The following is a 24143-nucleotide window of genomic DNA, read 5'->3' on the forward strand; positions in this document are numbered from 1 at the left end:
GAAGAAACAACAGTCCTGAACCCTCCAATGTCTTGACTCTTGTACGAGTAGGATGAGAAGGAGGTGGAGTGGGAAAAAGGCTCCCTCCTACCTCGATGCTTCTTGCTAGGTGGAGAGGAGGAAAGTGAAGGCGCTCTCCTTCTACACTGTCTCTTTGTAGAGGGTACTACATATCTCTCATGCAGAGTCCAGTTTATCAAACATCACCTGAAAGAACATTTCCAAGGGAGGCAGAGCAGATGACTGAGGGAGAACCAATACAGCAGTTTATGTCATAGACTGAGTGGAAGCTGAGAGTGACATCACGACATGGGCATGGAAGCATGAACCAATGGCCTCACTGGGGGGGAGATAAGCGGCAACTCAGCAGACAACATTGTTGAAGGCTCCAGCCCGCTAGAAGGCATCACACATGTATCAAAGTAGTATAGGCCAGGAGGAAGTGGGACGGAGGGAGGCTGGCGAGCAAACAAGAAATGCGCTAGCAAACCATCCAAAGAGGGTGAACCCAAACCGCTGCCATTATGTTGTACTCCAAATCTGAAACAAAGGAAGCTGGAGAGGGAGCCTCCTCTCCTGAGGGAGTGTGATTGTCTCCCACAAGAGAGGGGGCCTCATTAACCATAAAACTATCCTATGCATCGCCCGTTAATTTCAAAGACTAATCAATGGAAGAAAAGGACAAGGACACGGGAGCAAAAGATGCAGGGGGAAGACTATTGGAAGAAGGGTGAAATGTCTGCTTGGGGAGGTGAAAAACCTTCCCAAGATGGACAAGTTGACACCTTACGTTGATCCTTCTTCTTATAGAAAGCCCTCCACTGAGATATGAGCCAGGAATGACATTCCAGGAACGGATTAGAGATTTACAAAAATTCACACGGCACCTACTGCAAGTCAAATGGGGATCTGTAAGAAGAATCCATGATCAAAGGACACACACTAAAATATGAATAAATGATGGGCAAACTAAGCAACTGCCTTGAGAAGGGAGTCTAACGCAGCTACTCTCCAAGGCATCAAAGAAAGACTGATGCATCACGAGGTCCCAAGCTTGGTCGGTGACCAGCTTCCACCTTGTATATGTATGGGTTGCCAGATGCCACAGATTCCTTGCTTTATAATCTTTTATTGTTTTTAACTGGTTTCCAGCTGGCACTAGAAGATTATCCTATTGTTAAGACCTCAGGTTTGTAAGCTATGAAAAATGCAAATTGATTACAAATTTGTCTTTTTAACATTTTTGTCTCAAATGAACATTCATTGAAGTGTATCAAGTTTTTTTTCTTTCTTATTGTGGGCCATGTGTTCATAATGCATCATAATTGGTCTAGTTCCTTTTAAAAATTTGTTTTAAATTTTACAGACCTTGGAGAAAAATGGAAAGTTTACTTTTGACTGTCAGCATGGACCTGTGGAATGCCAAGCCAATATGGTTCACGCTTGTGTCACTAATATTGTCAAGGACCAGACAAAGCAACTGTCAATTGTTCATTGTATGATTGACAAAAATATGCAACCTTTAGTTGCTGGCCAAAAGGTAAATCCCTTTGCATGTTTATTGGTAATGATGGGAAAACAATGTCATTATTTACAGTTTTTTAAATGAGAGATTGTGTGGGATGCAATGCAGATAGAACTCTTTACAATTTTAAAATGATCATTGCAATATGATTCACAGTTAATTGCAGGTTTTTATGGCTTTTAGAATATTGTAATTCTAGTGTCTTTGGTTTTTACAGTCGATGGTAATTTTGTAATTAAATTTATTAATCCATATTTTTCAGTGTGTTGAGAGTCACAAAGAGAGATGGGTAGATGTTGAGAACTGTGTTAATTCAGACCAAGGCGCAAGTATATTGAAGCATATGGGTGATATGACTCATAACCTCAAGCCAAAAGTGAGCTTCATCCCCACAATCACAATTGATGGGGTAAGTGACATGGTTTTACAGTAATAGTTCTTTCTATTTTCATGTCAGGTGTTTTTACTCCATTGAATTGTTTCGGTGTCTTTAGCATATTATTACATGATATGATTAATGTTCTAATAATGCCATGTAAGTATTTTGCTTAACTGAACAACTACATAGGTTTTAATGGCCATGTGGTTTGTTTGTTTGTATGGTGTTTTTACGTTGAATGGAACCAGTGGTTATTCAGCAACAGGACCAACAGCTTCATGTGACTTCCGAACCACGTCGAGAGTGAACTTCTATCACCAGAAATACACATCTCTCACACCTCAATAGAATGCCTGAGAATTGAACTCACAGCCACCGAGGTGGCAGGCCAAGACCATACCAATCACGCCACTGGGGCACTTAATGACCATGTGGTGTTGAGAGGCTGCAAAATAAACAGATTTCAGATTGAAATGGTTTTTATGTGTAAGGAGCAGTTAGTGAGAAAAGTACAGTACTATTGCTGTAGATATGGCTAGGAGACATATATGAAATGAGAATTCAGGCCAGAAGTACACAAAACAGAATTAAGTGGAATCATCTGACCCTGTAAAAGGAAAATGTGACAAACTTTAAATTTAAATCTTCTTCCCAGCTTTAACCCATTTTTATATGGGGTCGCCGTTGTGAATGAGTTGTCTCCATCGATTTCTGTCCTCTGCATTGTTCTCGTTAATACCTTTCCATGACATATCTTCCCCTAGACAATAACACCATCTCTTTCTCAGTCTTCCCTTCTTCCTTCCACCCTGCACTTCCATTTCCATCATATGTCTTCCAACATGATGTTCCTCTCTTTGTAACAGGTGTCCATACCATTGAAGCCTCCTCTCCTGTATTATCTTTGATATTTCAACTGTCTTTGTTGATCCTCTTATATACTCATTTCTAATCCTATCTTCCCTTGTTACTCCCGACAACCATCTCAACATTCTCATTTCTGCTACATCCATCTTTTCTCCTCTGTTTTCCTCATACTTGCTGTTTCTATTCCATATAACATTGCTGGTCTGACCACCGTCCTATGAAATCTTCCTTTCAATTTCAGAGGAACCTCCTTGTCAGAGAGGACCCCTGATGCAGACCTCCAGTTATTCCATCCTGCCTGAAATCAATGTCTCACTTTTTGGTCCATGCTTCCACTATCCTCTAATATGGACCCCAAGTACTTGAACTTCTGAACTCTATTTCTTCCCCACCCAATCTTATGCTATTTCCACCATCCTCAGTAATACTGGAAAACATATATTCGGTTTTTTATCTGCTTATTCTCATTCCTCTCTCCTAAAGTGCTGCTCTCCACCTCTCCAACCTCCCCTCCAACTCCTCCCTCCCCTCTGAACACAACACAATGTCATTTGCATATAATATGCACCATGGCACTGCTTCTCTAACATCCTTGGTCATTACATCCATCACAATGTTGAAGGTGAATGGGCTAAGTGCTGACCCCTGGTGTAATCCAACTCCTATCTCAAATCCATACACTTGTGAAATTGTACATGCATATGTTTCTTGCCAAGTCTGATCTTTGCAGTGGATTATGGTCTTTCATCCTTTTCATCACTTGATCTCCATCACAAAATCATTCATCCCATGAAGCACCCACCTTTTCACCTCAGTAGTTTGGCAAGTATAGCACCTAGAGTTATTTTTTCAATTGTATCCATTACATACAAAAGCTACTTGTATTTAAGAGGTTGTCATTGACTCCACTCTCCATCATTTTCAAAAAATAGACTTGATGCATCAGTGTCATAACTCATCAGATGCTCTGTTGCTTTGTCATCCCTCTGAACCTGTGATTTAGCCTATGGTAAATGGGTTTCATGTAATGAACTACTTATATAAAAAAAAAAAATTTATACAGACCCATTTATCATAATCTTCAGTGTCGTCCTTCCTTACCCTTACTCATCAAGAGGAGTGGTTGGAACACAGGCATGAGATACTTCAATTAGCAGACAGTTGACTGAGTTGGGCACATGTGTTGGTACTTTCTTTGTTCATATGCGGAACAAACCTTCGGTCTTAACAATAGGAATACTTTCCAAGCACCAGCTGGTAACTGGTTAAAACAATCAAAGATGGTAAAGCATGGAATCTGTGAGATCTTGCAACATCTCGCATACAAGGTAATTGGAGCTGGTCAGAGACCCGCACGTTAGACCTTGTGACGCTTCAGTCTTTCCTTAACCCTTACTGGATGGGTAAATATATTGATATGCAGCTCCTCAGGCCAGGTAAACTGTGGGTCGGCCAATTTAAAAAAAAAAAAAAAAAAAAAAAACAACAACTTCAATAGAAAGAGGAAGATATGCAAATGTACATGGTGAAAGAAAAAATTCTAAAAATTTTCCCAACCTTCCACAAGAAGTTGAAAATTACTATTTACAACCCTTTGTGGGGCCTTTTTTTTACAAGACAATCATAAATTTTACCAACTTATATGTTTTTTCTAATAAATAAATTTATTTTATTTTGTAAAATTATAATTACTGCTCACACAATATCAAAACAGATAAGAAATAAAATCAGTAACAAAGTCTTAGCATATTTGTTGAAAGATATTTACATAAATTTACTGTGAACGAAGATTCAGTAAATTTTGTTTACTTTTACATGTTTTTAAATATTTCTTTGCACTTTTCTTTGTAGAATTACATTTATAACCAACATACTATCATAAAAGACAAGAATAAAAAACAATAGCAACCCCTTGGTTTCAAGCAGTCTTCAAGAGGCTGGACTCTGTTTTGGAAGAGAGGTTTTCTGCCTTTGCTGCGAAGAAGACAGATTGTAAATGTAAGGTCTCTTCAACTCCTGCTTCTAAGAGATCTCGTAAGGAAGGAGATTTATCTCCTTCTCTTTTTTTCTTCTCCATCACCGCCTCGTCATCGTATCAGACGTTTGAGGACCAAGGACTTTGTGGTTTTGTTTTGTGCAAGCGGAGGGAGTGCATCACCTTCTGCCTCTCACGATTGTCTCCCCCATGCACATCCATGTTCATGCAAGCGAGAGGGGTGCTTCGCCAGCTGCCCTGCAAGGTCATGCTTCCCCATCACAGGTTCATGTTCATGGGGTTGACAGTGAAGCTTGTGGAAGGATGGCATCCTCGTCTTCATTACTTGGTCATGTGTCTCCGATGCATGCTGGTAATGCTTCGTCATCTTCTTTTTGTGGCCGTCTCTCTCTCCTCATGGACGTGTTCGTGGCAGTATGAGTGTCGAGTCTTCACCTTCCATACACAGACATGGCCTCAGCCTTGCACATATGTGTTCATGATTTTGGAGGTACTCCTTCTTCATCTGTTCCATTTCCAGTTCGTCGGCGTAAGGATGATAAGGCGGCGATTAAAAGGTCGAAAGTTGTAGAAGTCTTTAAGGGTCAATCGCCTTTAAGTAGCTCTCTTCAGTGACGTCCCATGTCTCAAGACCATGATCAGTTGATGTCTCACAGATGTTTACTCGACTTGTCACACGGCCACGTACATGATTCTTCCCGTGAACATGTATGTGTTTCGCCTGACATATGTGTATGTGATCATTTCAGCGATGGGGTATGTGGTTCGTCGTCACACAAGCCTGTGCGCGGGTCTAGCCGGGATCGTGCACAAGTGTCATTGCTTGATGATGCTCAGGAACCTTCAGTAGCAGGGTCTTCAAGTGTTAGAGACTTCCTCCTACTAATAATGTCTAGAATGTTAGGCTCTCTAGGGAAGCTTCATCAGTGTTGCTGCAAAAGGAGGATGATACTGCCAAGCCGCCTTCTTCATATCGTCGGTCACTGTTGCCAGAGCAGGAGAAGGGAGACACTCAAAAGTTTTTGTCTTCCTTCACAGAGGTTGTTGATCTCATTCATGAGTTCAACAATCTTCAATGTAGGATGCAAGCTCAGTCTTCTGTCACCCCTTCATGCATGGAAACCTTTGTGGGTGCCAGTCAGAATCCTAGGGCTTCTTTTGTACTTCACCTGTCGGGCCACGCTTGGTCTGTCTTGCTAAGTGTGAACGCCTTGGTGTCGGATCGAGATAGCTCTCTACATTCCAAGGGGTCGTCCAAGTTTCTTCCTCCTCCTCTCTTGCATCATGGGAAGTACTATTTGATTGATTGATGTAGTTCATTTGATGCTTCATCACTTTAACCTGGACGTGATATGACTTAATGCTGGTTTAACCCTAGAGCAAGTTAGGTCGGAAGTTCCTTCCTTGTTGTCACAAGATGCCTTAGCTATGGAGACTACGGTGGCTTTCGTCTTCCAAACAGCCTCATGGCTTAACTTGTGGTCCACTGTGATAGCCAAAATTGCTTCGGATAGGCCTGTAGGAGGTTTAGTGAGTTCGTCCTCACTCACTAGACTGTTGCAGCTGGTGGTAAGGCATTTTCTTACCTGGCCCATCTTAGTGCGAACTTGTGGGCCAACCTCCTCCTAGCCAGGAGAGACGCAGCATTGTCCAGTGGCGAGTTCATTGGACAGTCTTTATCGGTGCTCAGGAATGGGGATCTCCTTGATTTGCAGTTTCTGTTCCTGAGGAATGAGTTAGAGAATACAATTGACCAATGATAGGCAGATACTAAGGACAGGTTGGTTCATCAGGCGGTTTCCAAGTCGGAGGCATGTTCACATCGCCCGCCTCCTGCTAAGTCCCCTAAGGGTTCTGCTTTGGCAAGGGTTTCTCAGCCCCCTTTTCAGGCTAAGTCTAGCAAGCAGCAATGGCCCTTTCAGTCCTGCCCATACAAGCCTGGGAGGGGCTGTAGAGGAAGGGGCTGATGGGGTCGTCAATAGAGTGGGTGCCTCTCCCTCTCCTTTGCCATGAGTAGGGGGATGCCTGGCAGGCAGTGGGCCAAGTGGCAAGGTTATGGAACAGAGAAGTGGGTGGTAGATGTTCTGAGGGTGGGATATCTACTACCATTCAACTTCATTTCCCTGCTCTTGGACAGACTTTTTCAGTCAGACATTCTCGCGATTCCCCAAAGTTCTTAGCTCTTTGGGAGGAAGTATTGAAAATGCTGAACAAGGGTGCAATAGAGGAAGTAATGCATCCTTCTCTGGGGTTTTACAGTCGCATTTTCCTGGTACCAAAAGTGACAGGCAACTGGAGACCAGTAATTGACCTTTCCACCTTGAATTTTTTGTCAGGGAGACAAGGTTCAAGAGGGAGACACCACGGATAGTGTTAGCAGCAGTGAGGGACAACGACTTCTTGCTGTCAATAGACCTAAAGGATGCTTACTTCCAGATCCCTATTCACCCTTCGTCCAGGAAGTTTCTTAACTTCTCTCTGGGCTTGCAGATATACCTGCTCAAGGTCCTGTGCTTCGGGTTGACCATGTCCCCTCAGATGTTCACAAGGAAGGGTCTTCGCCCTTGTCATGACATGAGCTCGTGCTCAGGGGATTTGCCTGTCAAGATACCTCGACGACTGGCTGGTCTTAGCAAAATTCAGGAAGAAACTGCTGTAAGACAGAGATCATCATCTAAAGTTTTGTTAGGAGTTAGGCCTAATAGGTATAGTTATAGATACAGCAGCATCAAGAGTTTTTCCGTTGGACCAGAGGTTTGAGAAGTTGTGGTCAGTGGCACACAAGTTTCTATCACAACCACAACAGCCGGCTCACCAGTGGCAGGTCCCTCATGTTCGTCTTCATCTTCAGTCTGCAATGGAGATTGAAAGACCTCTGGTCCCTGGCAGGAGATTCCCCTCTTCAGAGAGTTCCTCTGTCCGAAGAGGTGAGGCAAGATCTTCATTGGTGGTTGGACAACCAGAATCTCTTGGTGGGTATCCCTCTGCATTCTCCCCCTCCAGTCTTCCTTCTGGTTTCGAGGGTTGGGGTGCTCAACTAGGGAATCTCAATGTGTCAGGCATTTGGGGTATGAAAGACAAGCTGCTACACATCAATGTTTTGGAGCTGAAGGCAGCTTTTCTGGGTCTGAGAGAGGTTCAGGAGAAGGTAGGGGGTCAATCGGTGGTTCTGTTGTCCGACACCACCGAGGTGGTTGCCTATGTGAACAAACAAGGGGGTCTGGTGTCTTGTCACCTCCATTCATTGACAGTCAAGTTACACAAGTTGGCGATCACCAACTCGGTGGAGCTCTTGGGCAGAAACATTCCAGGCAAGGGGAATGTGGTAGCTGACAGGGTGAGTCGTTGGAACCAAATCCTGGGCATGAAGTGGTCTCTGCATCAGGTCGTGGCAGACAGGCTTTTTCAGGTTTGGGGGAGGCCTATGCTAGACCTCTATTCAACTCACTTCAACAGAAAACTGGAATTTTACTGTTCTGTGGTTCCGGATCCTCTTGCTCTAGCAGAGGACGCCTTCCATCACCCTTGGGACAACCTCGAGGTTTACGCCTTCCCTCCATTTTGCCTGATCCATCAAATTCTGAACAGGGTAGTGAGTTCTCGAAATCTTAGGATGACTTTGGTAGCTCCTTTGTGGCCACAAGCAGAATGGTTCCCAAACCTTCTGTTCCTTCTGTCAGAGGTTCTAAGAGAGATTCCCCCGGGGAGGCAGCTTCTTTGCCAGCCTCATGTCGAAAGGTTTCACCAGTCGGTAGAATCCCTGTCTCGTCATGGATGGAAACTATCAAGTATCATCTTTGAGTGAGAGGTTTTTCTCAGGGAACAGCGGGTCGTATGTCCAGTTACCTCAGGAACTCTTCAGCAGTTTACCAGGGGAAATGGGCAGTCGACTGTGATTGGTGTCATCGAAGGGGTTTCTCTCCACTCAAAACCTCTGTTCAGCGTATAGCAGATTTTTTTATCTTCCTCAGGGATAAGAAAGGTCTTTCTGTTTTTGCTTTGTGGCCTCTTTACACTACAGAATACAGCAGGACAATTGACCCGTACCTACACACACCACACATGTACTTACCCAGCTCCAGATACTCCAGGCTAGGCTGTGCTGTCCGCTTGATAGGCTATAGGCTAGCTGACACACAACCACCGCCGATAACCAACCACAAACCAACCAACCGAGACCCACAACCCCACAACAACTCAACAACCCGACAAATCACTGCAGACGAACACCAACAGCCCAAAAGAACACAACCACACACCTTACCCCAGCACAACAACCTCACCACAACCAGACAGACACACGCACACAACAACTTTACAACCCCAAAATCTATCAAATAACACATCAACGGACAAGACTGCTGCCAAAACCAACTTTATGCCTTCCACAAACGTCTTCTTACGACTCTCGTAACACACTGCCACTGATATACTACAGAGCGCCACAACAGTCACACGCTTCCGACCGCCATTTAACCACTCCCATTTATTCTTCCACCAATCTCTCTCTCTCTCTCTCAACCTTTGGAGATGTTGTCAAATATTAACTACTATCATTACTCCTCCATAGTATCAGGGACTACAGAGCAGCATTGAGTTTGATGTTACGTCTTTTCATTCTGAGAGATCTTGTTGTTCAGGGGTTTCGAGCAATCCTGTTCTCCAAGAGAACTCAAGCCTCCAGCGTGGGATGTTTCGCTGGTCCTAAGAAGTCTCACTCAGGCTCCTTTCGAGCCCTTCCGTCGATCATCAAGACAGAGATTTGACGGTCAAGAAGTTTTCCTTTTGGCCATGGCTTTGAAAAGAGTGGGGGAGCTTCATGGCATGAATTATGATATTAAACATACCAGGGGTTGGGGATCTGTGACCTTCAAGTTTTATCATGGAATTCATGGCCAAGACCCAGAATCCCTCGGTGCATGACAACAGATTTGCCTCATCTTCTTTTTTTTTTCCATCTTTGAATGACTTGGTAGACAATGACCGGCAAGAGATCTTGCTATGTCCTGTCAGAGCCCTTTGTTGCTATCTTAAAAGAACTTGACATCTAAGACCTATGTGTCGAGGCTTTTTGTTGGCACTGGTCAGTCCAGGAAAGAAGTTTCCAAGAACTCCATTCCTTTCTGGATACATGAAGCAATCAAGCAGGCTTACTTGTCTCTTGATGGTTCTGTCACTGAGTCTGTGCAGGCTAGAGCACATGATGTCAGAGGTATAAGTTCCTCTAGCAATTAGGAAAAATTTTGCTGTTCGTAGAATTTTGAACACTGGTACCTGGTTGCGTCAATCCATGCTCACGTCATTTTACCTAAGAGATGTTGCCCACAGGTCTTTGGACATGTTTTCCTTGGTCCCTGTGGTGGTTGCCCACCAAGTTGTGTAATTCATCAATTACCCTTCACCGGGCAATTTTGTATCCTACCTATAGTAGTACCAATCTGTGATGAGGGTTTTGCTAGGACGAAAGTCATTTCTGGGCTCAGCTCGTGTCGGCCTATGAAAGTATCCTTAATATCATTCTTTCTAGGTAAAATTAGCCTAAAATTACCAGAGAAAAACAAAATTAAGAAAATGTCAGTAAAACTGACTCGCTCACTCTTAAAAAGAAGTGTCGGTATGATAAAGGGGCGAGTGTGGAACACTACCACGAGCCAAACACCAATTAGAACTTCCTGTCAGAATCCCCCCAAGAGAGAGCTGATACCAACGGGCGATGCAGCCTCTACTACTACTACTAGAGGACGCCACGGACAGCAGCGCCCCTAGCGGACATCCTTAAATTTTAGCGCTTGCGACAAGTCGCCATTTCTTGTGCTTGTGCCCCTTTTTGGATTTTACTCGTATATCTACGATGGAACGCTCTGCTATTGCCACGGCTAAGTTAAGTAACTCATAAGTAACTTTTTACCATAGTTTTATCTTCCGGGTACCAGTATTTTCCTCTTAATAGGTCATATACGGTTCCCCGGTTGTCTCGTGGCGGCCATGCCGCCTTGTAAGAATTCCCGGTCCTCCATACTGGGACTTCTTATACTTATGGGCTTACGTTATCACATTCATTGTTTTACATCGAGTTTTAGCTAGTTCAGCCCTCCTACCATTCTCCTAGCTTGGTATTTAGGGCTATTATTATTTTTTTCCGGCCCAGCATCCCGGCTCTTGCTCTACATCGGCTATCGCTGGCTCCGAGTAGGCTCCTGTTTTTTGGAACAGTCTGCCTCCTCCTGGGCTTCTTTCTCTTTTACTAAAAGTGTCTCTTCCACCTTTCGATGTATATTTATTTATTTATTTATTTAGGGTGTTAGGCTAGCCTAGGTGCTTGTTCCATGTATTGGTACAGCTTGGTTCACGTGGCCCTACCACGGTTGTGTTGCTCGCGGCCTAGGCCACTTGCGGTCACGTGTTCCATTGCACCTTACCCTGCCCCTTCCCTCCCTCTCTGATATAGGGAGGAGCTGGGGGACCCCTTGGTTGTTATGACAACCTCATCGCCTTCTCTCACACTTTCGGAGGTGACCAGGGGTCCTCCCAGCGGGGGGTATAGGGCGACCACTATGAGGTATCGGGTCTCCATGCGGGTAGTTGGTGAGGCGGGGAGGAGTAGGCCATCCTTCCCCCTTTTCTCGCTCCCGCCGTGTTTCGCCGAGACCTTCCTCCTCCCCTCCCCAGTTGCTCAGCCACCTCCCTTACGATACGAAAGGAGCCTTCCGTCGCAGCCGGGGCACCTTTGGTTATAGGTTACTGGCTCCGCTAGCGGGCAGGGTGGGCACTACGAGTGGTCGGTTGCTTGCCTACTATATCCTTATATCTCTCCGCCGTTACCGGAAGGGAGCTTACCCTTACCTACGCACTCTTCTAGTAGACGGGTGGAGAGAAGTTGTTTTATTTCTGTTATTTTAAGGATATATACCCTAATTCTAAGATATTTTACAATGAATTGTGTGTTATTATTATTATTTTATCAACCATCCCCGCCTCTTTCCGTCGTGGTTTCCATTACCACCACTCCTAGTTGGTTGATTCTTGTGCTTCCGCCACCGGCGGAGCCATAGCCTATCTTCCAACCTGGTTACCACACGTATTTTGGCGGGGCTCTGGTTTTATCTAACTTTATCGCTCCGGCACCAGCGGAGCATATGTTAGGCTGTAAGTGTTTACTTGGTACTCATGTACTTTTTCACTTACAGGCTACCAACTGCCAGGTCCCAGCTTGTAATGCGACGCTTTACGACCCCTGTGGACATGACGAGTGCAGGTCCCACGCCCCTTGTGCCACGTCGTTCAACGAGTTGATCGTCTGGCACCCTGAGGCCTGCGCTATATGCTACGACCTAGTCGGTCAGCTGGGAGATGGGGTAAGTCCATTATAGACTTACTTATGATTTTACTAACAACTTCTAGTCGTAAGTTTGTTAACCTCTTCCCACAATTGGCAGCTAATCTCACCTTTCTTTCAGGCTAGCGGCGTGAGGGAAGTCGCCCTCGCCACCCTGAAAGCGTGGGTGGGCGGCTTTGGGAAAAACGCCGCCAAGGGCCAGCCCTACATTTTGGATAGGAAGCTGGCCATCCAGATCTTCCCCGCGGGCAAGTCGACGGGTTACGTCGACCCCTCGTCCGCTGCCCCACTGATAGCCTCCATTCAGCAAGAACTCCAGCAATCGTTTGGGGTCGTAGCCTCACAGGAGTCGGTTCCGGACGTCGCTGCCCTGGACCTTAACCTAGAGCCCATGGCGGTAGGTGGGGAGGATTTGTTGGTTGAGGTTGGTATGTCGGGCGCCCAAGGTCTTTCCTTGGGTGCTCCTGGATCTTCTCCTGTCCCCTCTTCTTCCGCTTCTTTCCAAGGCTTTGTGGGATCTGAGATCCCTAGTCGCTCTCCCGCTCTCTCTGTACCTCCTAAGGAGAAGGGAAAGAGAGAACCGAAGACCTTGTCTAAGTCGACTTCTAGGAAGTCGTCTTCGTCTTCTTCGGCTAAGAAGTCGTCGACTTCCTATGCCGATGCGGTGAAGACAAAGCCGGGCTCTTCCCAATCGAAGAGCTCCAGAAGCAAGGCTTCGAAGGAGAAGGCTCGCACTCCCACCGAGTCACTGCCTTCTTCCGCCTCCGCTGCTTCCACTCCGGCTATGCCGGAAGGGGTAGCAAGCACCAGCACCTGCGATCCCTCTACTGTCTCAGCAGGGGTGATGGAACAGGTGGGCGTGCTGGTAGGCTCCCAAATTTCCGCACTGGGAACGCGGTTCGAGCAGATGTTTGCCCAACTGTCAAACAGTCTGTCTCAAACTGGACAGTCAATCCAGGATCTCTCTAATAGAATGAGAGAGAATGAGGACCGAGTAGCTGGGCTAGCTCAGGCTCCTCCCCCAGTCTCCCCTGCATCTAGCACGGGGATTCTTCAACTCCCACCTTATGACTCCTTGCCAGCTTTCTCTATGGAGAACCCATGGAGAGTAGCTGCCTACGCTCCATTCAAGGACGGAATGATTTCTATCCCGGAGTGTGGAACTCGAAGGATTGAGGACTTCGAGTTCTACCCTCCGGGTCTGTCGCAGCCTTTCATCGGGTATGCTAGGCTGACGCCAACGGCTCTCACGAGAGAAGACAAGATCTCTAAGGAGTCAGTTCTTTACAGTAGAGATCACGCCCAGCGGGAATGGGTTCACTGCCTTGAGGATTGGGAGTGTACTAACACTAGACTCCAGGCCTACAAGAGTCCCTTCACTATTTTCGCGACGGAAGAGGACGTCTCTCTTCCGTTCGCCACGAAATTGGTGGAGAAGTCTCTTCAGGCAGTCCTCAAGGATGAGCCCATTCCACAGTTGAGGGAGGCGGAGTCTACTTCTCCTCTCTTCCCGCCTTCTTCGGAGAATTGTGGGAAAACCTGCCAGCTACTTTCACGCTGGGTAACTCAAGCCGGACTGCGCCATGGACCAGTTCGGTGAGAAGTTACCTAGGCTGCCGGATTCCCTAATCCAGGCAGAGTTCGATGCGCGGACTAGGTTTGGCAGGTCCCTCAATTCCCTCATCATCACTGAAATGGCTGCCCTTTCCTACGCTTCGGAACCGCTGTTCAAGATTCTGGCGAAATCTCAGTTTCAGACGGTTCTGACGGACGCCTTTGACTTCTTCCAGGCTAGGAGGAACTGCCGGAAGCATGTCCTACAAGAGTGCACAATCAGGCATGAGCCTAATAGACTCTTGGCTGCAAGCATGTGGGGAGCGGATCTCTTCCCAGAGTCCGCAGTGAACGAGGTCCACCACGAAGCTGCTAGACTCAACCAGAGCCTTAGAGCTAGGTGGGGTATTTCCTCAAAGAGAAACAGGAATCCGTTCCCACTGCTGGCAAGAAACCAAAGAAGGCTGGTAAGGAGTTCCAGCCTTATAAAAGGCTCCAACAACAGCAGCAATTTGTGCAGGCAGTCCCAGTTACCCAACAGGGACAACCTTCCACCTCTAAACAGAACCAACCTTTCCTCCTGGTGCCCCAACAATCTCAACCATCCACTTCCTACGCTATCTCGCCGGCCTTCAACCCTGCCTATGAGGCTCAAGCTCTCTCAACGAGAGGTAGGGCGAGAGGTTCTTTCGTCAGCGTGGCGCAGGAAGGGGCACGAGGAGTAGACAGTTCAGAGGAGGGCGTGGGTGGCCAACCGCCCATCAGCAATGAGGCTCCCCAGGTAGGAGGGAGGCTGTTCCTCTTCCGCCACAGGTGGGGGTTCAGCCAATTGGCACAGAGCATAGTGTCCAAAGGATTAGGCTGGAGTTGGATCAAAGATCCCCCTCCAATCAATCATTTCATCAGGTACCGTCAAAGGAATTGATAGATTACGCGGAAGAACTCCTTCAGAAAGGAGCTATTGCGAGAGTCAAACATCTAAAATTTCAAGGGCGCTTATTCAGCGTGCCAAAGAAAAAAGGCTCAACAAAAGAAGGGTAATCTTAGACTTGTCAAAGCTAAACTCTTTCATTCGCTGCGACAAGTTCAAGATGCTTACCCTCTCGCAAGTAAGGACCTTACTGCCGCGTGGAGCCGTCACATGCTCCATCGATCTTACAGACGCATACTATCATATCCCTATAGCCAGACACTTCCGCCCATTCCTAGGATTCAGGCTAGGGAATCAGACATTCTCATTCAAAGTGATGCCCTTCGGTCTGAATGTAGCCCCCAGGGTATTCACAAAGATAGCAGAAGTGGTTTGTACAACAATTGAGAGCTCAGGGAATAATGGTAGCGGCATACCTCGACGATTGGTTGATCTGGGCACCAACAGTCGAGGAATGTCTCGAAGCTACCAAAAAGGTAGTTCACTTTCTGGAACATCTGGGGTTCCAGATAAACAAAACGAAATCCAGACTTACTCCGGAATCTCGTTTTCAGTGGCTAGGAATCCAATGGGATTTGTCTTCCCACAATCTATCAATTCCAGTGGCCAAACGGAAGGAAATAGCAAAATCTGTCAGGCAATTCCTCAAATGCAAACAAACGTCAAGAAGAAACCAGGAGAGAATCCTAGGGTCTCTTCAGTTTGCTTCGGTAACAGATATCCTTCTGAAAGCAAGGCTGAAAGATATAAATCGAATTTGGCGGTCAAGAGCAAACTCCAAATATCGAGACAAGTTGTCAGTAATTCCACAGATCCTTCGCAACCAACTACGGCCTTGGTCAAAAGTAAAGAACTTAGCCAAGAAAGTACCCCTTCAATATCCCCTCCCAGTGCTAACCATTCACACCGGACGCACCCTGTCCGGGTGGGGGGGATACTCTCAGTTCAAACAAGTTCAGGGGACTTGGTCAGTTCAATTTCGCCAGCTCCACATAAACGTGTTGGAAGCAATGGCAGTATTTCTTACTCTGAAGAGACTGCTTCCCCCGAAGAAGTCTCATCTAAGGCTAGTTTTGGACAGTGCAGTGGTAGTTCATTGCATCAACAGAGGAGGGTCCAAATCCAAACATGTGAACCATGTCATGATAGCCATCTTTGCATTGGCAAACAAACACAAATGGCATCTGTCTTGCCACTCAACTGGCAGGAGTAAGAATGTGATAGCAGACGCTCTGTCCGGTCAGTTCCTCTGGAATCAGAGTGGTCTCTGGACGTCGGGTCATTCCAGTGGGTAAGCCGGAGAGTCCCAGGTCTCCAAGTGGATCTCTTCGCCTCACAAGCGAACCACAAGCTCCCTTGCTATGTGGCCCCCAACCTGGACCCTCTGGCTTATGCCACGGACGCCCTGCTGCGTTAGATTGGAATCAGTGGAGGAGAATTTATGTTTTTCCTCCAGTGAATCTTCTCTTGAAAGTCCTAGACAAACTAAGGTCTTTCAAAGGGATAGTAGCTCTGATTGCACCGGACTGGCCCAAGAGCAACTGGTATCCTCTTCTCTTGGAATTGGGTCTCCGACCTCAACGGATTCCCAATCCCAAACTGTCACAATCAGTACAAATGAGGACTGTGTTCGCTTCCTCAGGAACTCTCCAGACCCTAACTTTATGGACTTCATGAAGTTTGCGGCTAATAAAGATGCTGACATTGATCCACAGAATATTCTCTTCCTAGAATCAGATAAGAGAGAGTCAACCATTAGGCAATATGACTCAGCTGTTAAAAAATTAGCATCTTTCTTGAGAGAATCGAACACTACAACCATGACAGTTAATTTGGCTATATCCTTTTTCAGATCCTTATTTGAAAAAGGTTTAGCTGCTAGCACGATTACCACTCTCATAAATCGGCTTTGAAGAAAATCTTTCAAGTAGGTTTTCAGATAGATTTGACTGAATCTTATTTCACATCTATCCTAAAGCCTGTGCTAGACTTAGAACCTTCCCAGAGGCCTACTACAGTTTCATGGTTCTTAAATGACGTCCTCAAACTAGCTTCAGATACTGACAACTCATCTTGTACATTCATAATGCTCCTGAGGAAGACATTATTCTTATTAAGCCTAGCCTCAGGAGCTAGAATTTCAGAACTGTCGGCTCTATCCAGGGATGCGGGTCATGTGGAATTCCTCCATCAGGAGAAGTTCTACTTGCTCCGGATCGTAGCTTTTTAGCCAAAAATGAAGATCCTCTTGCAAGGTGGGCCCCTTGGAAGGTTATCCCACTTCCGCAGGATCCTTCTCTCTGCCCAGTATCAACTCTTAGAGCCTTTCTATCTCGTACTTCTTCTAGATCCTCAGGTGCTCTCTTCATGAGAAAAAGAAAAAAGGTGGTACTTTTATCAGTTAAAGGCATTAGGCAGCAAATCCTTTACTTTATTAAACAAGCCAACCCTGAGTCATTCCCAAAAGCACATGATATCAGGGGAGTAGCCACCTCAATTAATTATTTCCAACATATGAATTTTGAGGATCTTAGAAAGTATACTGGATGGAAATCCCCGACAGTCTTTAAACGGCATTATTTAAAGTCCTTGGAATCTTTAAAGTTTTCAGCAGTAGCAGCGGGAAACATAGTTTCCCCTGATACTGTTTAGTAGTTGTAGTATAGATCCAGGCCTCCTTTCTACCTACATAAACCAACATGCCTCACCCTATCGTCAGGCTACTCAACATCATAGCCTTAGCCGTTGTATCATATAGTGGTTTGTCCCTTATTTTTTTGCTAGGGACATCCACATTTGTACTGATAATGTACTTCAGTGTACCTACCCTTATTTTTATGCTAGGGTAGGACACAATATGTTTGTATATATTCACCATTTTATGTTAATGATGAACTTCAGTCACAATGTGTTTGTATATATTTTGAAATAATTGTATTGATGATGGATTTCAGTGTACCTACCCTTATTTTTATGCTAGGGTAGGACACATGGTGTATATATTTTAAAATTTTGTATTTTGTTAAGTAAATCCCAATTTTTCCTTATTTTACATGCATCTTTGTAATTTACTTTAATTACCATTTAAGTACTTTAAGTTTACTAACATTTTATTATTTTACTGTTAAAATAAGTTAGTTTAAGTACTTAATTTGTATGCTGTAATTGATTTACTTATATTATATCCATCATTTTTAATTGTTTTTCATTGTTCCTTTTTCCATCTTGTCTGTTTCTCTGGTACTCTTTCATAGGCCGACACGAGCTGAGCCCAGAAAAGGGATTTTGACGAAGGAAAAATCTATTTCTGGGTGATTGGCTCGTGTCGCCCTATGAAACCCCCCCTTTTTTTGATAGTTTGTTTTCCCCCCCTTGCAGGACAAGATGTATTTAACTGTTTTATTTAAGGATGTCCGCTAGGGGCGCTGCTGTCCGTGGCGTCCTCTAGTAGTAGTAGTAGAGGCTGCATCGCCCGTTGGTATCAGCTCTCTCTTGGGGGGATTCTGACAGGAAGTTCTAATTGGTGTTTGGCTCGTGGTAGTGTTCCACACTCGCCCCTTTATCATACCGACACTTCTTTTAAGAAGTGACGAGTTAGTTTTTCTGAAATTTTCTTAATTTTTGTTTTTCTCTGGTAATTTTAGGCTAATTTTACCTAGAAAGAATGATATTAAGGATACTTTCATAGGGCGACCCGAGCCAATCACCCAGAAATAGATTTTTCCTTCGTCAAAATCCCTTTTATGTGCGTTGCCAAACTTCCATTCTAAGGAAAATTTTATGGAATATAGGTCGTTGTTATATGCCAAAACTGAAGGGAATTACTCTGAAATATTTGCTAAACATGGTTTTTATGTATACAGTTGTTAATGATCAATATTCTTAAGTTTTTCAATATCATATTTGAGAAACGTGGCAAACATGTTGCCACGTCTACAATCTCGATTCTCAGGTCAAGTATCGAAATCTGTATCTGTCAGTCAAGAACAATATATCCTTCGTTATTCTCTTAAGAATGGTAAAATCTTATAAGCTGGGGTCCTTTATGGTGAAGGTAAGGATTAGCAGATGTAAATATAGTTGGCGCTCAAACACGTGTGTGTTTGTGTGTGATTAAATGCTTAAAAGATGTCTGTTATCTGAACTTTTCTATAAATTGAGAAATTTGAATATGAAATTGTTTTATTTTTCATTTTTGATGTTAATTTTTTTTTCCTTGTGTAGAACGTTCCAAGACAAATGTCAACTGAATTTGAAAAAAGAATATTCGGGGGATAAGATGAAAAAAATCCAAATACCGTTGTTAGGATTGAAATTGGTCTAGCATTGCAAAACATCAATCTAGTAACTGAAACTGATAAATTTGCTCCAAAAATGATTGAATCGTAATTTCTGTACACAGGTTCCGATGACAATTGTGTTACGTAAACCAGTCATTAATATTAACATTATAAAGTGAAGAAATGTGGCTTGGTATTCTCTAACCTCGTGTCTCGGGCCAGGCACGGGTATATTATGAGCTGTAGTTGTCATTATAGGACAATACAGCCTTTTGTAGTCGCCATGGATGGTCAGAGTTCCTCACTGAGAGTCATTCAAGGACAAGCAAGGCAAATTATTCATAATGTTTTAAGATACTTCACAATGAAGAAACAGAACAGAGGACCTATTACTGATGTTGCAAATGCAACTCTTTGTACAGCTGCGGCAACAAAAGTTAGTAAAGCTACAGTTGAACGAATAAGTAAAGAAGCACGAGAGTCGCAAGAATTATCTGGTAACCCAGTTTTTTATTTAAAGAAGAGGAAAACATCGAAACCTGTGACTGGTTTGGATGACTTTGACAAATGTTTGCTTCGTTGGATAATTCTCCAATTTTTTGAGAGGAAAGAAATTCCAAACTTTAATAAAGTGTTGTCTGAAATGAGGGAAAGAACAGGAATCAAAGTGGGTAGAGAATCTTTAAGAAAAATTGTGAAAGAAAATTAGGTTTTTCCCAGTAGCGCAAAACTTTGATGGTAGGAAATTTTTTTATGGAACAATATGACGTGCAATGCTTGCGAACAAGATTCCTAGAAAAAATGAAAAACGTCAGGGAGAACGGACGAAATGTAATTTATCTGGATGAGACTTGGGTTAATCAAAATTACACTGTAGGTAAATGCTGGAAAGATAATAAATCCGAGAATGCTTCTGGAATTAAAGTCCCGTCAGGAAAAGGTGGCCGACTTATAATTCTGCATGCAGGCTCTGCAGAAGGCTTCATTCCAAATGCTGAGCTCACATTCACTGCAAAGAATGATGGTGATTATCACCGTCAAATGAATCACGAAGTGTTTGAAGAATGGTTTCGTTGCCAGTTGCTCCCAAACACCGCCAACTTCAATTATTATGGTGGATAATGCTCCTTATCATTCAAGGAAAGTAGATAGACTACCAACGATGTCAAGCAAAAAGGCAGTCATTACAGAATGGCTCATCTCTAAAGGTGCGAAACCAACAGAGAAAATGTTGAAGGGTCAACTTTTAGAGATGGTAAAGGAGTACTCTGTTAAAATAAAAAACACTTATGTAGATAAAATTGCAGCAGAAAATGGACATGAAATTATTCGGCTTCCTCCCTACCACTGCCAATACAACCCAATTTGGGGGCAAGTGAAAAGTTTCATAGTGAAACGAAACTAATTTAAGATGGCAAACCTATCAGAGCTTACTGAAGAAGCTCTGGATACTGTGACACCTGAAAATTGGGAAAAGGCCGTAAGACATGCTGAGTAATTGCAAGTGGAAGATGCAGCAAAAGATATCTTGATTGATAAATATATTGATTCATTTATTGTAAGTCTTGACTCTCCTGATGAGGAGTCCTCTTAAATCATCTCTCTCTCTCTCTCTCTCTCTCTCTCCTCTCTCTCTCTCTCCTCTCTCTCTCTCTCTCTCTCTCTCTTTCTTCTTTTTACGCTGTTCTGTACTGTTCTCTTTGAAAACCATTGTAAATGCATGCATCACAAGGTTAAATAAATTGTATCATTATCATTCTTATTTATTAGATATACTGTATTTATTACTTTAATCGAAATGATTAATGTATGAAATTTATCATATCCATGATTTCCCTTTAGTTTTCTCTCATGTAGGTTGTTAATAAATAAGTTAATTGAAGAATAAAAAGAACTGTTTCATATCTGAAGTTTTAATGCCAATACACACTATCTGAATAAAGGAAAAATAAACTTATACCAGTGAACCCTTCTAAGACAATTAGAGTGCGCATTCCCCTTTCACCAGACTCTGAAAGGAGGATGATCTGTACAGGACAGAGGTTAAGACCTAAGGGTAATGTTTCCCTTGGTGATTAGTAAGAAATACAGAGCTTTGACTTTGGCTACCTCCACAAAGAACTTAAAGATATGGCAACGTGTGGTTTTTGCTTTTAGACACACCCAAACCCTCACCATAGATTGGTACTACTATAGGATGATTGTGTGGAAGCTTCTTCTTCCTGTGGGCAGGTTGAGGAATAGACATGTCATATGCTGGACTGATCTGATAAGGTGAGTAAGGTAGTCATACGGATAGTTGTTTTTGAAATAATCAAACCCTCTATTCAGTAGCAAATACTCCTCTCTCTAGCAAGGGGAAGTGAGGAGTAATAACAGATCCCTGTGACTATATGGTTTGTTAAATGAACAGTCAGAATTTTCTTTGGTCCCCTGGATGCAATGAATCTGCTCATATATCATTGTATTGCAACCCAGATGGCTGAGTGGATAGTTATCAGTTTATCTATCTTCTCATGGGCATTGATCCACCTTCTTTAGAAATTGTTCTTCTTGAGAGGTGGTCAGGTGGGTTAACTCCCAGCCGGTTTAGGATGCTTGTACCTCCCACCAAGTATAAGTCTATCCTATTGTTAAAACCGAAGGTTTGTTCTGCATATGAACAAATGAAAATTTTTAAAATCAATTTGTATTTTTCATAGCTAACAAACCTGAGGTCTTAACATTTACTGCCCACCTCTAGCTGTTCCTCTCTATCTCTTTATTATCTCCTGGGTTTCTGGGTTGGGGAAAACTGAAGCGTCACGAGGTGTAATGTGCGTCTCTGACCAGCTATCACCTCATACATGCAAATATTACCAGATCTCACAGATTCCTTGCTTTACAATTTTGATTGTTTTAACTGGTTACCAGCTGGCGCTGGAAAGTAATCATATTGTTAAGACCTCAGGTTTGTTAGCTATGAAAAATACAAATTGATTTTAAGATTTAGTCATTTTTTCAACTCGTTAAGTTGGTCATGCTAGGCCTGTTTCCATGGAATAAGGCTCGTTATGATAAATGGTTTTGTATGAAAAGTTTTATGTAAAACCATTGTTTCATACAATCAACTTACCTGTCAGATATATACATAGCTAAGACTCCGTCGTCCCCGACAGAAATTCAAATTTCGCGCCACTCGCTACAGGTAGGTCAGGTGATCTACCGGCCTGCCCTGGGTGGCAGGACTAGGAACCATCCCCGTTTTCTATCATATTTTCTCTGTCGCCGGTGGTATCAACATTGTTGCTATTACCTCCTGACTTAGATTCATATTTCATCCTTTGATCATCGTTTTTCGGCTTTTTGGTGACGTATCTGGATCGTGTTTTTGGCATTCCCTACTGTGGACTTTTTTGGAATAACTCTTTTGGATTTTTCTCAGTATGTCTGATTCAAATGTGAGTGTGAGAATGTGTGTGAATGTAGGCTGCAGGGTGAGGATACCGAAAGCTTCGGTTGATCCTCACACTGTATGCCGTAAATGTAGGGGGGTTCAGTGTTCTGCTATTAATACTTGTAAGGAATGCGAGGGATTGAATGCAGAAGAGTGGAAGACTTTGACTTCTTATTTGAAGAAGTTAGAGAGGGATAGAGTTAGACGGCTGAAAGGTGTGAGTTCAAGGCCTATTGAGCCTTTCACGGATAATTCTAATCCTACTGATGTAGATTCTCCCTATATATCTCATTCTCAGAGTGCTTTTTCGGATTCGGCATCGGAAATCGCCAATCTGAAAGCTACTATTAGAGACATGAAGTCCAAGATGGCTGACTTCAAAGGTAAGGCTAGTGAAAGTGAGCATTTCAGTGAAGTGAGTTCTCCCAGTGTTGTGGAGGGGGCGTTTGATCGTCCCTGCGACGCTCCCAGGCCTAGACCTCTTCCAAGCTCCCATGCCCAGAGGAGAAGGAAAGTCGAAAGCCTTAAGGAGGTCGTGGGGAATCCCCAACGGTCAGACGTCCCTTCAGCTAGCTCTGCTTCATGGCAGGCGGCTCAAGGGCGCTATAGAAAAAGCGTCCTTCGCGAGTGTTTCTCGTCCTCTCCCTCTCCCTCACCTAAACGAGGGTGGAAGGAGTCGAACTTGTCGAGACCGCTGAAGCGTCATATGAAGCCTGACATAGATTCGAGCCCAGAGCGCTTCTCAGATGACGCTCCTTCTTCTATTAAGAAAGCGAAGGTGGCGTCAGCGTCACCTGACGCGTACGCGGAAGTACCCTTTCATTCTTCTCCCCCGAGTGATGACGAAAGGCGTCATGCACTGGACGTGGGAGAAGCGTCAAGAAAGATAATTATGGCAGTTCAAGAACAACTGTCATCTCTTGTGGGAGTTTTAGCGCCCCGTCGGAAGGACGTGACGCTTCCAATTAAGAAGTCTCGTCCTCTCTCACCTGCTCAACGAGAAGCGTCAGACAGACGTGAAGCTGCTAAACGTCTTGCAGAAGCTTCGAGTTCGAGAGCTAGAACGGGGGCTTACGAGAGTTTCGTAACGCCAGAGAGACGTAAGACGTCTTTTAGACGTGAAGCGTCATTGAAAGCGGATCTTAGACGTGACGCTCCGTCCAATATTGTGACGCCAAGTAGGACGCCTTTGGAGAGCGGAGCGTCTTCCAGGCGCGAAGCGTCATCAAGACGTCAGCAAGAGACGTCAGCCAGGACGCTTGGCGAACGGGAAGCGTCATACAAGCGGGAAGCGTCTTCTAAAGTTCAAGAGAAGCCGGAGCTTGTGACGCCTTCCAAGTCTTTTAGAGCGGGAAAGAGGAAGGATTATCATTCCCTTAGCCCCTCTCCTATTAGGAGTTTGTCTCCTCCAGAAGAGGAACGTTCGGAAAGGAGAACGGAGGCTCATATAGATCCCGAGTTGGAGGAAAACTCGGATGATGAATATCATGGAAGAGAGGGTCTGTCTAACTATAAGGTTTTGACTACCCTGCTTCTTGAGGAGTATGGAGACGAGTTGACTCCTGCCGCTCCTCCTTCTCCGCGCTCGCTCTTTTCCAGTGCTAAGACGAAGAAGCCTTCGTCTTTTCTCAAAATGAAACCCACCATCTCGATGAAGAGGGCATTACAATCCTTAGACTCATGGATGAAGTCTAAGAAAGACTTAGTCAGGACAGTCTTTTGCATGCCTCCAGCAAGATTAGCTGGGAAAAGAGGCATCTGGTATCAGACGGGAGAGAATATGGGTATCGCTCTCCCTTCTACAACAGAGGCAGATTTTTCGACCTTAGTTGACGCTTC

The 24143-nt window shown here is 44.3% G+C and overlaps 1 protein-coding gene across 1 annotated transcript in view; it reads left to right on the forward strand.

Annotated features, from left to right (window-relative positions):
* LOC135210359 (gamma-interferon-inducible lysosomal thiol reductase-like) overlaps positions 1-24143 on the forward strand; it is a 68447-nt gene that overhangs the window by 38310 nt on the left and 5994 nt on the right. Inside the window, exons 3-4 of the mRNA XM_064243257.1 lie at positions 1367-1540; positions 1788-1934. Of these exons, the coding sequence (XP_064099327.1) occupies positions 1367-1540; positions 1788-1934 (321 nt within the window). The remainder of the gene's footprint in view (positions 1-1366; positions 1541-1787; positions 1935-24143) is intronic.

This window comes from Macrobrachium nipponense, chromosome 39 (assembly GCF_015104395.2).
Source record: "Macrobrachium nipponense isolate FS-2020 chromosome 39, ASM1510439v2, whole genome shotgun sequence".
Lineage (NCBI taxonomy): Eukaryota > Metazoa > Arthropoda > Malacostraca > Decapoda > Palaemonidae > Macrobrachium > Macrobrachium nipponense.